General features: G+C 35.9%; 1 protein-coding gene across 1 annotated transcript in view; it reads left to right on the plus strand.

Annotated features, from left to right (window-relative positions):
* EGFLAM (EGF like, fibronectin type III and laminin G domains) overlaps window positions 1-15,459 on the plus strand; it is a 243,022-nt gene that overhangs the window by 202,278 nt on the left and 25,285 nt on the right. The window contains exons 16-18 of the mRNA XM_051990183.1: window positions 2,831-2,942; window positions 8,157-8,273; window positions 12,955-13,135. Coding sequence (XP_051846143.1) covers window positions 2,831-2,942; window positions 8,157-8,273; window positions 12,955-13,135 — 410 coding nt within the window. The remainder of the gene's footprint in view (window positions 1-2,830; window positions 2,943-8,156; window positions 8,274-12,954; window positions 13,136-15,459) is intronic.

Here is a 15,459-nt window from a genome sequence, read left to right on the forward strand (position 1 = left end):
TGACATCAGGAAATGCTTTTAAAACTTTTTTTTTTTTTTTTTGCATCACAAGTGTCTACCATAGTGCCTACCACATCCTAAACACTATTAGAATCTTGTTGACTGATTGAATTAATAAAATCCAAACAAAAAATTTAGAATTATAGGATATCAAAACTAGAACTACGTTGTTACAGATAATGTATAACAGCCTCCCTCAGTTTTCATATTGTAAATAGAAAATCTGAAAAATCACATGACTTGCTCTAGGTCATTTGACAAATCAGACTTGAGATCATTGAATAATTGAGCTAGAAAGCTCATTTCAAGAGAATATGGTCCAATCCTTTACTTTTGCAAATGAAGAAACGTAGCCCCAGAGATACCAAACCATTTTTACCCCAAACTACCCCCAGACTCAAAATCATGCCCCTTTTTTATTAAATCTTGTTGCCCATTTCCTCTTTGTCGAGGAAATGCATTGGCCAAGTCATTTTGACTTTCAGAGATTATAGAATCTAAATATAAAGCTGGAAAGGACATTAGAGACTATCTAGCACAACCCCCTGAGTTCAAATAAAGCTAATTAGCTTGTCCAAGATCACCCAAGTTCTAAGTGTCAGAGACCAGATAATGTGGTCTGATTTGTCTTAAGCTCAATTTAGTAATCAAGGTTACCAAAGTGAACTTTTAATGAACCTTCTTTATCTAGTGATGGGAAGCCTGAATATTGACTAAGCAAATGACCTTTATAGGAGTGGAACTCAGATATAAAACTATTCATATAACACTTATTCAGAAAACTGACCATTTAATCCATGGGGCACCTTATTTATTGCATATTTATTTAGCCAAGGTGATTAAATTCTAATTGCTAAGGTCAAATCACAAGAGGATTTGCTAAAGCAAATAACCTGCTAATATTTTATCTACTGCTTTTCCTGATGTTTTTTCTAAAAAAAAAAAAAAAAAAAAAAAGAGTAGGAGATACTCATGGTTGTGCTGGAGCCAGCTCCAACAGCTTTTTGAGAGAAATTGTTAATTTTCCATGTGAGCATTTAGAAAATGCTTGATTTATGGTTTTGCTGATTTTCTAGAGTTAAGAAAGTTAATGAGATAAATGTTAATATACAGATTAAGCTGTAAATGTGTGTTATATGTACATTTTTATTTATGGAGAGCTTTGTTAAACATTTACCAGCATACCACCAAACAATTTAATATGGACATAGGCCTTCTAAAATCTAAAATAAAGAGTCCACAAAGTATATACCAGATGCCTTGTTTTCTTTATGATAGTCTAGCACACAACTGTCATATTCCATTTTTTGAAGCTATAGGACAACATGAATAGAATATTTAATATCTATATTCTATTGGTATTGTTATGTGGATACAAAAGATGGGACATAGTCTCAAAAGGACTAAAAATGCATATTGCTCAAAGAACTCTGGAGAGATGCATGATGAGTATAAGCTGTCTGCAATATATAATTAATGAGGAATTCTGAAAAATCTGAATAAAGAATGCCATCAGGGAAATGTATACTACAAACATTAAAGATATGCTATGTCGAGGATGAGAATTATTAAACAGATAGTGCTCCATCGGTTTCCTTGAGTTGTCAAGGCAATGAGGGTACCCTAGACATTGGATGGTCTTCCTGAAGTAATATGTATGAAAGAACAAAAGTCACACAGGAAGGGAAGGTGTAGATGGGTCATAATTTGCATTGTTAGAGGGAGTATCCACATTGATGAAACTACCACTCCATTCAAAGATTTGTGACCTTGAGAATATATTAAGTTTCTTATGGCTCATTCAAGACTTAGATTCTCTTGCCAACTTCCTGAGCCAACTTCATACTTGTTTCACTAGAAATCTTGGTATCTAGCTTTAACAATGCTTTGCCCTATTAGAGAGTTTTGGATGCTTCTATAAGGCAGGTTGCATTGATTACATCCATTTAGCTTTGTGGGAACATGATATAATCAATGAAAAACTGGTCTCAAGATCAACAAGACCTGAATTCATGGCCCACATCTGATACATGCTAGCTGTGGGACCCTTGACAAGTCATTTAACTGCTAAGCAATTTCCTTTTCTTTTCTTTTGTTTGAGGCAAGTAGAGTTTTGTGACTTGTCCAGGGTCATACAGTTAATAAGTGTCTGAAGCTAAATTTGAACTCTAGTCCTCCCAATTCTAAGACTTCTGTCCACTATCCACTGTCCCACTTAGCTGCCCCATTAGGTAAGTTTCTAAGATATAGGTTGGAAAAAAGGTGCCAACCTGCATTGGAAGAGGAAATTTCATTACCTGTGAGTTGCTTTTATCAATGAAATCACAGATCCACACCCTATCCCTATAGCTTTAAAATATCCTTTGGATATTTTTTGTTCACTCATTTCAGTTGCATATGATTATCCATAACTCCATTTGGGGTTTTCTTGACAAAGATACTGGAGTATCTCCAGTTAATTTTACAGATAAGGAACAGAGGCAAACAGGGTTAAGGGACCTGCCTAGGGTCATGTAGTTAATGAGTATCTATGACTAGATTGTAACTCAGGTCTTCCTCACTCCAGGCCTGGTGGTGTCTCTCTGTCACCTTGTTGTCCCCTTTGGATATTGGCAGGGCAAGTATTTTTCATCCCATATTACTGAGGTTAAGAAAGATGAGATGTTATTTTAATCATACATCAAGTTAGTGGCAGGTCAGGATCAGTTCCCAGATTTGCAGAGCAAGCTAGTGTTTTTTTTTTTTTTTTTTCCCCACTAGACCTGTACAAATACAATAGGAGTCCTCAGGAATAGGAATTCATTAAAATTAAATTTCCTTCTTATTTCAGGAGTGAAGATACCCTTTCTCTAGGTCACTGGCATGAATTGCATGTGTCACGAACAGCAAAGAATGGGATCCTTCAAGTGGATAGGCAAAAGACAGTGGAAGGCAGGGCAGAGGTAAGACATATAACTTGTCATATTATTTTCCTATCAGTTAACATTGAGGAATTTAACTATTTTAAGCCTGATAAGCATAGAATCTTAGAATTAGAAAGTCATGGATTGATATTCAGCTCTTTGGCACATATTATGTGACACTAAACATATCAATTAACCACTCAGTGCCCTAGGCAGTCCTCTAAGACCTTCTATGTGGTCAAACAATTATTGATTTGTATTGGTGACCATCCTCACCAGGCATGTCCTATACCAGAGAAATCACAGCTCTGACTTTAAGAAAATGGTACTTTAGAATCTCTAAATTAGGCAAGATCTCTAATTTCTTAGAGAAAGACCTCTTTGGAGGTCAATTACTTCAAACCATACCTAAATAGTAATCTTTTTTCCCAAAGTTCCTAAAAAGTGGTTATTCTGCCTTCAAATTACGAACACTAACGAGGTAAGTTTTTTTGTGAGGGTCCCATGATCTCTGATTGCCAGGATTCCAAGATATAGGTGCATGCAAGAGAATAAAGTAAAACTCAGTGTTTTTACTGATAATGTTATCATGTCAACGATAAATAGTTGCTACCTTGTGACACAGAGCCCTCCTCACTCAGCCCTGAAGTATCTACCATGTCCAAAATTTCAAGCACCTTATATCACAACAGGTATACAGTATTGTAACACATATAACACAAGGGAATACAAACACAGATACACAAGAAAGTTGCTCAGAAAATCATAAAAATTACTAGAAAGTAATTGCTGTATCATAAAGGAATTCTACTAGGTTCTCCTTTCGACACAAGTCAACTCTGAAGAAATACTATAAGGGTAAGTTTAGGACACCATGCTCAGAGTAAGAGAAATATAAGCTTTCATTAGGGTTATTGGCAGCAATTGTTATCTTGTAATTTCCACAGCTCAATTATTCTACTTCTAATAACTTTTAAGCCCTGGTTAGGAAAGACTATTCCATTCCTTTTAGCAATATAACTGAATCTTCAGGGGAAATGAAGAGACATACTTTGCTCTCATATCTATGAGCTGTTCTTACCTCATTGAGGGACTGCTCTGAATTTCCTACCAGTAAAACTACAATTCCCTACCAGTATAAAAAATCATTATATTCTCATAATCATTTTTACTAATGAGAAAACTGAAGACCAAAACTATAAAATAACTCCTCAGGAGTTAACAACCAACTCACATGACTTCTGGTCCAAGACCCCCTCTTCTCATTATTCACCTCATTAATTTCTCCTAGTATTTCTGATTCAATTACTCAATCAGCATATTTTATTAAATGTCTGCTATGTACAAATAGCCAAGCATTGGAGTCACAAATACAGAGGTTGAAATCATTCCTAGTCCTTTTTTAAATGATATTTGGATGCAGTGATTTACCCAAGGTCACATTGTTGGCTAATAAATGCCTAAAGTTAGATTTGAACTCAGGTCTTCCTGATTCTGGAGTCAGTGCTTATGCATTGTGCCACCTGCCTGCCCAATTCCTGTTCTTAAAGAGCTTATATACTATGGAGGAGCCAACACATACACATGTAGATATACAAAAAATAAATATAAAGAAAATAAATACAAAGTAGTCAAATGAAAGGTAGTTAGGGTCTTCTAAGTATGGCCAAAATGAATAAAAAAGGCTTTGAACATTAGACTGTATATAAGTAAAATGAAAATTAAAAAACAAAAACAAACAAAAAAGCAGAAGAAGCTCTTTCTTTTACCATTTCCAGATGAGACAAGTTTTTGGTCTCCTGTATAGAAGAAGAAACTATGAATATCTGGGCTGAGCATCAGAGTAAAGAGTATGGTACCAGTGCATTGCCTAGTTCAGGAAGCTAAGCTTCCAATGAAGGTCATTGCTTTAAAAGTCAAAGGATAAACTCATAATATAATCAGTTGGAAAAGGGCTTCAGGTCCCACTTCCATCATTTCAGTCACATTTCACATTGTGGTAGGAAAATCTTCTGACAGGTATAATACGCATTTTCATAGAATCAACTGTCATGAACATTAGGGATGGGATAAAATCCTAAAGACAAATTTTAATCAAGAATTTCAATTCTCAACAAACTTTTAATCACAACTGGTGAAAATCAATCAATATTTCATATATATACACATATATATCAACTACTATGTTAAATAAACACTAGGGAGAACAAGGAAAAGCAAAATTTGTCTTTGCCTTCTCTCCCACTCCCCACCCCTCAACCCAATCTCTCTACATTACCTTTGCCAGAAGGGCAACAGCCACTCACTGGCCTAAACTCACTGCTGATTGACTGGAGTGGGTTCACGTCCCCATATACAGACTGGTGCCCATTCTCAACCCCATTTCCATGGACTTGCCATATTGTCCAGATTTAGTGTAGACATCCAATTGTCTTTAGCCCTGTTGCAGTTCAGAACTTCCAAACTCAAGAGATCCACCAGCTTCAGTCTGCTCAGTAGTAGGAACAATGCCCAGTAGTCCTTCCTTTCAAGGAGATTATATTGTAATGGGGGGAGGGTATATATTATATAAATATATACATGTAAAATGCATAGAACAAATAGATTATCTTAGAAAAGAGTTTTCTAAGCAAAAAATAATGGGTGAATTTTACAGTTTTGAAGATGAATTCACTTTTTCTTTCTCAAGAAACAAAGAAGCTTCACAGCCCATGCATATAAGTACCAGCTAGAGCAGAGGTGTCAAATACTAGGGCAGAACTAGATTAAAATGTAATTAAGAAAATATTTAACAAAATAAATGAAAATACAATAAAACATAGATAACATTAATATGTGGTTTTCTAAATCAAAACACACTGCTAAAGATCTCTCTGTACCATGTAGTGGCCCTCATTTCTATTTGAATATGACACTACTGAGTTACAGGGCATGAAGAATTTTCAATAGCACTAGAAGGAATCTACTCATGAGTACCAAACTCAACTTTGTTTTAAATTAACATTGAGTTTAACAAACTATCATTGTTCTCTCTACCCTTACCTATCCGTAAAATGGGAATGGTAGCTATCATGAGAGTGTTGTAAATGGTCATTAATTGCATTAGTTATAAAGAATTTAAGAATCGTCATTTGCAGAATACAGCATTTGTTCTTAGAAAGTATAGCACACCACAGACCTAGCATTATAGAGAATACTAAAGCATTAACCTAAGAGTCAGAAATTCCTGGTTCAAGTTTCATCTCTGACACATACTGATTATGTGACCTTGAATTAATCACTTACTTTCCCAGTGTCCTGAGCATCTTTTTAAAGCACAAAGTTGAAGAGAAGGTGCCAAAATGCAATGTGGGGAGAATTTCCTCACTCAAAGTTTTCTATATGATATCCTAGCTCTAGTGCAATATCTATAAACCCACCCCAGAGGGTTTCCACACCCATCATATCTGGATATGACTTGCACCCAATGGTAGAAGTCTCCTTTTGTCTCTGTTTGAAGCAGCCCTGGCTCAGGGAAAAGGACTGGAGAGCCAGAACTGCAAACTGTTTCAGTAAGGGACTCGTGAGTGTGTGAAGAATTTGTTTGCAGCTGGTCTCTGAACCAGAGAAAGGTAGTTCTGTTCTGCAGGAGGAATGTGTGCGTGTGTTGAAAGTTGAGCTGTAAACAGTTGTCTTGCTTGGAGACTTTGTGGGAGGGTGTGTCTGGTAGGGGTATGGCCAGGTGAAATATATGGGGCAACAGGGAGAAGAAGTGGAGAATAACACACTGCCTGGTGTGTGGGACTTTTAAGTTGTTAACAGGGACAGATCTTGAGCCCTCTGTGAATGCTCAGTGGGCAGCACTTAAAAATTTTCCTCAGTCCTAGAAAGAGAGAGATCCAAGAAAGGGTCCTTGGTAACTAAGGAATACTATGTTTACAGGGCCCTTATACAATCTTAGCATGGTATTATTTGCTTAGCTATCTGAGGAGACTCCCTCCAGCTAAGCACAAGAGGCAGATCCTGACATGAAGCCCTTTCTCTAGACTGGAGCCATGCAGGCGTTGCTTTGATCTTGGTGTATTTCTTTCTTTTATTCTGCCCTGCTGGATGACAGCTGTGTAACCTTGCCTCTTGTCAACAGGAACATGAAAAAGGATGGGAGGAGGATTTTGATGGGCAGCCAGCACCCCAAGAAATCCTTTCCCTTTTTCTACCTGGAGTGTCTATAACTTTAGTTGCAATGCACCTTTCAAAACAAACCCCTTTTCAGTTTGACTTCTTTGTAATCTTTCTCCTGTATTAACTTATTTTCACTCAGAGGTTGTGGTGACAGTTTCTGATCCAATATTTAAATGGGTCATTGCGTCCCTCTTAGGCCAAACATGAACGTATTAATTAAAGGGATTTCTGAAAGCCCATCTGCCTCTTTGATAACCTTCAATTAACATGGACCCTTCAAGTTGACAAGTTGTTTAGTAAAGTGGTTCTTCTGCTGCTATTTTGGGTATCACTTATAATGAAGTGATGCATTCAATAGTTGATAATATATTAATATTCTATGTCACCCATAAAACTTTCATCCTCTAAGCTCTCAGAATGCTTTGAAGGGTCTTTCTTTAGACAGTCATACAAAAAAACAGGGTTTGGAGCCTAGATTGCTACAGACCTATAGGGGGAAGAACTATAGGCTTGTGAATGTATATGGGGTTAGAAAAATTTATCTCGATGACATCGAAACAAATGTTCATACATTTAGAGCTGGAGAAAACTTCGGAAGCCATCTAATGTGATGTGATACCTTAAAGTCACCTTCAGAACCCTTTGGAAGTCAACTCTTTTATATGACACCTTAAGTAGAAGGCATCAGAAATATGCTTTGAATCCCTTTCATTCTAGAGTCAGAATTCCTTCCAGTGTTCTTTAAAACAAGTAGGGGATGTAAGGATCTTAGCTGCCTCTTCTATCCTAACTTGAGAAAACCCATGACCATTACAAAATGGTATATAAGTTTCCTGGATGATATAGTGGAAAATTGCCATGAATGAGAATTGAGATTTTATGTACACCCTATTCCTTTGCCTCCTAGCAGATTCAAAAGAATTGTTAGCCTAACATTTTTTGTATACTATTTTTTTATTTTTGTATATGTATACTATTGTATGTATGCTATGTATTGTATAGTATATATATATATATATATGTATTGTATAGTATGTATACTATTATTTTTATTTTTTATTATGATTTTTTTCTCTTTAACTCTCATGTCAGGGAGCTTTCACTCAAATTAAGTGCAACACTGATATATTCATTGGTGGAGTCCCCAACTATGACAACCTAAAGAAGAATTCAGGCATTCTCCAGCCTTTCAGTGGGAGCATCCAGAAGGTACAAGTCTAACTTTTTGTTATTGTGTGATATTGACTAAAATCTTCATATTGAGGATTGCTATGAGGTAGAATCTTTAGGATGATGGAATCAAAGAATCAGAAATTAAGGTATGTCCATTCATTGAGGCATGGCTAAATAAAGTATGGCATATGAATATAATGTGATACTGTTATGCTGTAGGAAATGATGAAAGGGGAGGTTTCAGTAAAACTTGGGAAAATGTGTATGAACTGATACAAAGTGAAGAGAGAACCAGAACAATTTACACATCATTTTTTATTATTAAAGCTTTTTATTTACAAAACATATGCAGGGATAATTTTTCAACACGGACCCTTGCAAAACCTTCTGTTCCAAATTTTCCCCTCCTCCTAGATGGCAGATAGTCCAATACATGTTAATAAATATGTTAAAATATATGTTGAATCCAATATATGTATACATGTTTATGCAGTTATCTTGCTGAACAAGAAAAATTGGATCTAGAAAAAAAAACTGAGAAGGAAAACAAAAATGCAAGCAAACAAAAACAGAAAGAGTGAAAATGCTATGTTGTGGTTCATACTCATTTCCCATAGTCCTCTCACTGGGTGTAGATGACTCTCTTCATTACTGAGCAATTGGAATATATAACAACATTTTTAAAAATAATTTTGAAAGACTTTGAACAATGCAATGACCAACAATGTACAGAGGAAGCACAATGAAACATGCAACCGACAATAATAGGATTTTAAGGAATTTGAGGTGCAAAATGAAAGTGTTTTTTTAGGGGGGACATGGACAAGGAAGAATTTACTCTTGCCTGACTGCTTTGTTTTTCTTTTTAAATTGATGAGAGAAAGAAAAAAAAAAGGTTTTTGTTCATTAGAAAAAATAAAATCAACTTTATACATTATCATATTAAAGCCAATGCTACTCCAGTGTAGCATTGATTATGTCAAAAGATGAAGAAAAGACTTTTATTGAATTATTTATACTATTTTTTTTAAATTGGAACACTGACTATCCATTTAATATGAAAAAAGTATATGTATAGGACATCCCAAGAATCTCAGTACAGTTTGAAACTTTGTAAGTTTTAAGAAGTTTAAAACTGAACCAATACTTTGCATATTTACATATATACAATTATTGAAAAACTTTTTAAATTTCACTCAACTTATCACTCTCTTCTACTTCTTGTGGCAGGACAATTATAGTGTCACACGTTCTAAATGTACCAAAAGACCCTGGAATATCTCATGAAGGGTAGCTGAACTTGCATAACTCTAAAAAGTCATACTTTGGGGAGGAAAGAAGAGTAGAAGGAAGCCTAAAATCTATTCTTGGCTTTATTCTCCTCTCTGGTATTTCTCTTTGGTTTGCTCAGGATACGAGCCAATTTGTAGAGCTGGGTTTTTCCCCCCCTCTTCAGCAGTTGCAGGCTATCAATCATGTAACTGAGCTTATAAGAATTAGGATGGAAGAAGACTTGCAAAGGGGGTTCAGAAGCTGTTCAGCCACAGAGATCAGATCCTGCATAAAATTCCATGCACCAATCCCATTCCATTTCTAGCTCTTTCCTTTCCTATTACAGGAGGCTAGAAAAATGTGCTCTCTCTACAGCAATAACTGAGTTAAGTCACAGGCACAGATTTACCAGCAAATCAAATACAGCATAAATAACAAGCAGAAACAAGGTATGGTTAGGCTACTTTACCTTTCTGGGTCTGAATTTTCACATCTGTAAAATAAGAATATAGGACTCTATTTCCAAACTTCCTGCCAGCTCTAAATCCTGCAATATTGTCGAAGTTCACCTTGATTCCTTAGAACCAGAGATTTAAAGAGCAATAGACTCTTAGGGTTGAAGGGACTTTGGAGATTATCTGATTTTACCTACCAGTTTTAAAAGTGAGGAAACTAAAAATGTGTTTTATGCTTGTGGGCTAGTGCTTATCTTCATCCCTGAGTTAAAGAATGAAAATGGCTAAAATGAGAAAGAGAAAAAGAGAGAGACAGAAAGAGGGAGACAGAAGACAGAAAGAGATAGGGAAGGAGAGAGAACAAGTATCTTGCTTTTATACCTTTAAAAACTCTGGGGTCTCTGGAAGATCTCTCTCCTCAACTGTTCATTTGACTTAGATATTTGCTGTTCTAGGGTGGCAACAACCTTAATCTTCTTAGAGTCCAAGTCTGACCCTGTCACATACTGCAGAGACTCCTGGATCACCTCCAAGGCCAAATATAAGATCTTCTGTTTGGCATTTAAAGCTTTTCACAGCCTCCAGACTATAGGCATTTTTGCTGGATATTTCCCTGGTTCAAATTTTCTTCCTTCTCATTTTTACTTCCTGGCTTTTCTGCTTCCTTCAAGTCCCAGCTAAAATCTCTCCATCTGTAGGAAGCCTTTCCTGATCCTCCTTAATGTCTTTCCTTTCCTCCATTAATTGTCCCCGATTTATTCTGTATATAGGTTGTTTGTACAAAGTTGTGAGTTCCTTGAGAGCAGAAACTCCCTTTTGCCTTAGATTGTATCCCCATAACTTAGCACAGTGCCTGGTACATAAAAAGTACTTAATAAAAGCTTATTGATTAAATCATATGTGGTTGAATTAATTAGCCATCCATCTCATTTGGGGGGGGGGGGAGGAAGGGTTCTTTTTTGAAGGCAGTAGACATGTCTGACATAGTCATACTTTACTCCACTCACCCTTCTTCCTGTTTTCTCCTTCCTTTCTTCTCACTGATCCCCACACATTTGATTCCTTTTCAAATTATTACTCCCTTAGAGATGCTTCCATTGTTTCCATTATTCTTGATTCTCATCTACCTTAACCTTCTTCCTTCCCTTTTCTTGGCTAAAGCTTAAACAGCCACCTTTAAGCTCTATGCAGTTCCACAGCCCTTTACCACCAGCTTAGAAAATGGAAATTTCAGAAAGTCTGGGTCCTGTTGACATTGAGATTAAGGGGAAAGAAAAAGTTGGGAGGAGGAGGAAAAAAGTAAAAAAGAAACTCCAAATTTTCTCTCAGCTTGAGTTATCTGCTTCCAAGACCTAAGCAAGCCTTCCAAAATCCATATTTAGATCAGGAAGTACCATTGACACACTCTTGTAACCTTCGCACATATTGCTGAGTTCCGTTGAGGGGTGATCTTACTTTCTCAAAGTAAATACACATTCTGTCCCATAGATGAAGAACTCTTATTGGGAGTGGGAAGTGGGGGAATGTGACAGTTCATAATTCAGCTCCCTTAGTGTGAAATCAAAGGCGTTCTTCAATAGAAGCCATGATAGGAAAGGATAAGGAAATGAAGGCTAGGAATTTTTAGGATTTCTGGTTCTTATGAATAAGCAAGAAAGTCACAGTATGAGAAAATGCATGGCAGTAGGAAAGTACAATGGCTGGACTCTGTAAAGGTAGATTGGTAAATCAAACTATAATGTCCTCTTGATTAGCCTTCTTGCTGCTAATCTCCCCTTTCTTCAATTTATCTTTCACATCAATGTCCAAGTAATCTGACATTTAATACTCAACATGTTTAATTTATTGCTTCTGCCACCACACATGGAAAACAAGTGTGACTTGCCTTGGAAGCCTTTGAAACCATTTACACCTTTCACCAAAAATGATCCCGTCCATTCCCAAGTATTTTCCATTCTCCTTTTGAAGAAGGAATGGGAAATTAAGTAAATTTAAGGGGGAGGGGGAGGGGCGGGGAATAAAGGAAATAATTTGAAATTTTCTCCTAACTTGACTCTTCTCTCTTCTTTTTTATCCTGTTTTCTCTGAGCTCTACTCAAAAATCTTGAGTTGTTTACTGAACAAAATGTGAACCCTTGATCTTAGCATTCAAGCCACTCTCAAATCTCGCTTCCTATCTTTGCAACTTTATCTAATATTATTTCCTTTTCAATGTATTAGAGATACAAACTAAGCTGCATACCATTTTTATCCTCTTCCTTGTTTCTTTGTTTCTGCTTACCATCCCCTGAAGGAACTCCACTCCTGTAGGCATCCCTTACCTCCATCCCCATATAAAACCTTGTATTCTTTCAAAGCCCATCTGAGATGCCAGATTCTCCTTAAAGCCCTCCCTTATTCCCACTGCCGAAATTGTTCTTTTCCTTTGCCTGGCCTACCCAGCTCCCTATTGCTCCAAATTTTTCATAGGACTTTGCTTATACCTTTCCATTGTGCTTATATTTTGCTTGTAGCACATTTTTTTTTTATTAAAATGTTTCTGTCTCATATCACCAGCTTCTCAAGTGCTGGGTCTGTATCATTCCACCTTCATGCAGTGAAACCTGATATCCTTCTTAGTGCCTTGTACATAATAGGTGTTAAATAAACATTTATTGGATTGCGTTGAATTATAGGTTGAGGAGATATGGTTTATTATCAAGAGAGTAGTCACTTTATTCTAATACTGTATTTTTCCCTTTACATATATATGTATATTATATATGTATATATATATAATTACAACATTATAATTAGTGTGATTTTTACTTACTTTTACTTACCTTTCACATTTCCACCAGATTAGAAGGCAATCTAAGCAGATGGTAGAGATCTTTGTGCATAGAGTTACTCAAAATCACAGAAATCCTGACCCAAGCTATATGAAGTAATGTTTTAGAAGCTCACATAGAGGGCCTCTGAATTCTTCCATTGTTTTTTCTTGTTCCAAGATTGTCCTCAATGACAGAACCATTCATGTGAAGCATGATTTTACTTCTGGTGTTAATGTGGAGAATACTGCCCATCCCTGCGTGCGAGCCCCCTGTGCCAATGGAGGCAGCTGTAGACCCAAGAAGGATGGGTATGAGTGTGATTGCCCCTTGGGCTTTGATGGGCAACACTGCCAAAAAGGTAAACACCAATAGCATTAAAGTCTCAGGTTCTTGGCTTGTGAGGAGGGGGTGTAACAAAAACACTGAACTATTATTAGAATAGCTATAACCTTTCACACATTTGGGTCTATTACAAGAAGATATCGTGTATGTGTACATGTGTGTCTGAGGGGGGCAGGGAGAAGACAGACTTTCTAGTTTTTAAACTGAAACTACATACATATAACAGATATAACATATAAATGCTCTATACATATAAACACAGGTGCTATTATATGCAGTTCTACTAAGCAACCTTGTCCACTTTTAGAAATATTTTAAGTTTAAGCATACTAATAAATAATTAAACTAAATTTTATATAATTATTTTAGATATTTAAAACCAACTAAAATTTCAACACCATTTTTATTTGGAGTTGTTGAAAATCCAAATGTAAAATTACCTGAAATTATTAATAGACCAAAAGAAAAAAATTTCAGAAGATAAATTTGAGCCATTCAGTTTTGAGTTACTTGGTTTTGATTTTGAAAAAAAAAATGAAGAAAGAAGGAAAGAAAAACAAAGAGAAAAGGAAAAAAACAAGAAAAGGAAGGAGGAAAGGAAGAAAGAATGGAGGGAGGAAATAAAAAAGAAAGGAAGGAAAGAAGGAAAAAAGGAAAAAGGGAAGGGGAAAGGGAGGGAAGAAGGGAGGAAGGAAGAGAAGAGGGAGAAAAAAGAAAAACCTACAAAATGATTTCACTCAATTTATTTATCTATGCAAAATTCTTTGTCTAACTATCCAAAAGTTCTAGGAATGATCATAAATATAGATTTTGTGGCAAATGGACCACTTGTAAATAAATGGGCCAGTTTCTGTCATTCCTGGGTCATAGGACACAGCCATAAGAATTAGTAAGCTTTGGGTTGTGTGTTTCTAATTACCCAAGAAATAAAAGAAATCATATGTGATGAAAATGAGATTTTTAGTTGATTTTTTTTAAAGTGCAATATAGTCTGACTATTTCTTTTTTTGATCATTAAGGAGTATTCATGGCTTAGAAATTCTGTTATTCATTAATACATGGAATGGCAGATAAAGAAACGGATGTTTTAAAAGAGAAAGACAGAAACCAATGGAGTTTGTAAATGTTGAAAGTAGTGTAGAAATTTTGTGGATCTATTGCATTTTAAAAACAATTTCGTAAACTATAAGCGGATCCATCAGGCTTAACATGCCAGCTAGTGACATACATTAAGGAAGATCAATTAGCATTTTGACAAATTAGTCTCTATACAAGCCAGCAAATTGTTCAATTCTTAAGTTATGTTTACATTAGTCTGACATTAGTGAATTTTTGCTATAAAATTGTATCCATTTATCTCTTACACATATATTTGAATTCCATAAACCTTAATGGCAGCCAAACTCAATCTGTACTTAATATACTTACCCCAATGATTAAGGGATTACATTGATGCTATGCTATGGAAAGAAGGCTGAATCTAGGGACAAATTACTCAAGTTTGAATCCTACCTCTGTCCTTTACCATGTGTCCATGAGCAAATCGCTTAACTTCTCTGTAAGTCAGTTTCCTCATTTATAAAATAAGGCAGTTGGTTTTAATGACACTTAAGAGCTCTTCAAACTCTAAATCTATGATTCTTGAAGGCTATTTATCATGGTGTTGCATAGGGAAGTGTGGGTCTGACTTAAACTGACAGTTAGCATTTGGAAGGAAAAGATAAATAAAACATAATTTATAAACTTGCTCTTTATTTTTTCCTGTTATTATTCTTAACTATTATATATGTATATTATACATATATGTAATATATATGAAAAATACGTCATATATTACACACACAAATCATATATAGAGATACATAGAATATGTATTATAAATAGCATATATACACAGAGAGCACCATAATTCCATATTAAGAAAGGCATCTAAAAGGATTTATCTACAGGATCCTGAGAAAGTCAGAAAACCCTCAAAATAGCAGCTGAAATCTGCAGGGTGCCCTTGGCCTCCTGACCTCTGCTTTAGCAGCTTCCAGCTGCTTGAAACATGGTAGGAACAGGAAAAGGCATCTGTCTGCTCTGCTGTACAATATGTCTTTGTGCTTTGTAAGTGAGAATGCCACAGCTAGCAAAGTCATCTTTTATCAGTCCACCATCACCAGGAGGGCATGTTTATATTGATGGCAGTTTGCATTTCATCATTCCTATTCCCTTTAGACATGGAATGAGAGAATTAGTGGAGGGTAGGATTCTGGCTGGGACTGTCCACAGCTTTCTTCCAATACCTTCCAGGTGAACTATTAAGATTTTCACTTTTAAATCAATATCTGGAGATTG

This window comes from Antechinus flavipes, chromosome 1 (genome assembly GCF_016432865.1).
Source record: "Antechinus flavipes isolate AdamAnt ecotype Samford, QLD, Australia chromosome 1, AdamAnt_v2, whole genome shotgun sequence".
Lineage (NCBI taxonomy): Eukaryota > Metazoa > Chordata > Mammalia > Dasyuromorphia > Dasyuridae > Antechinus > Antechinus flavipes.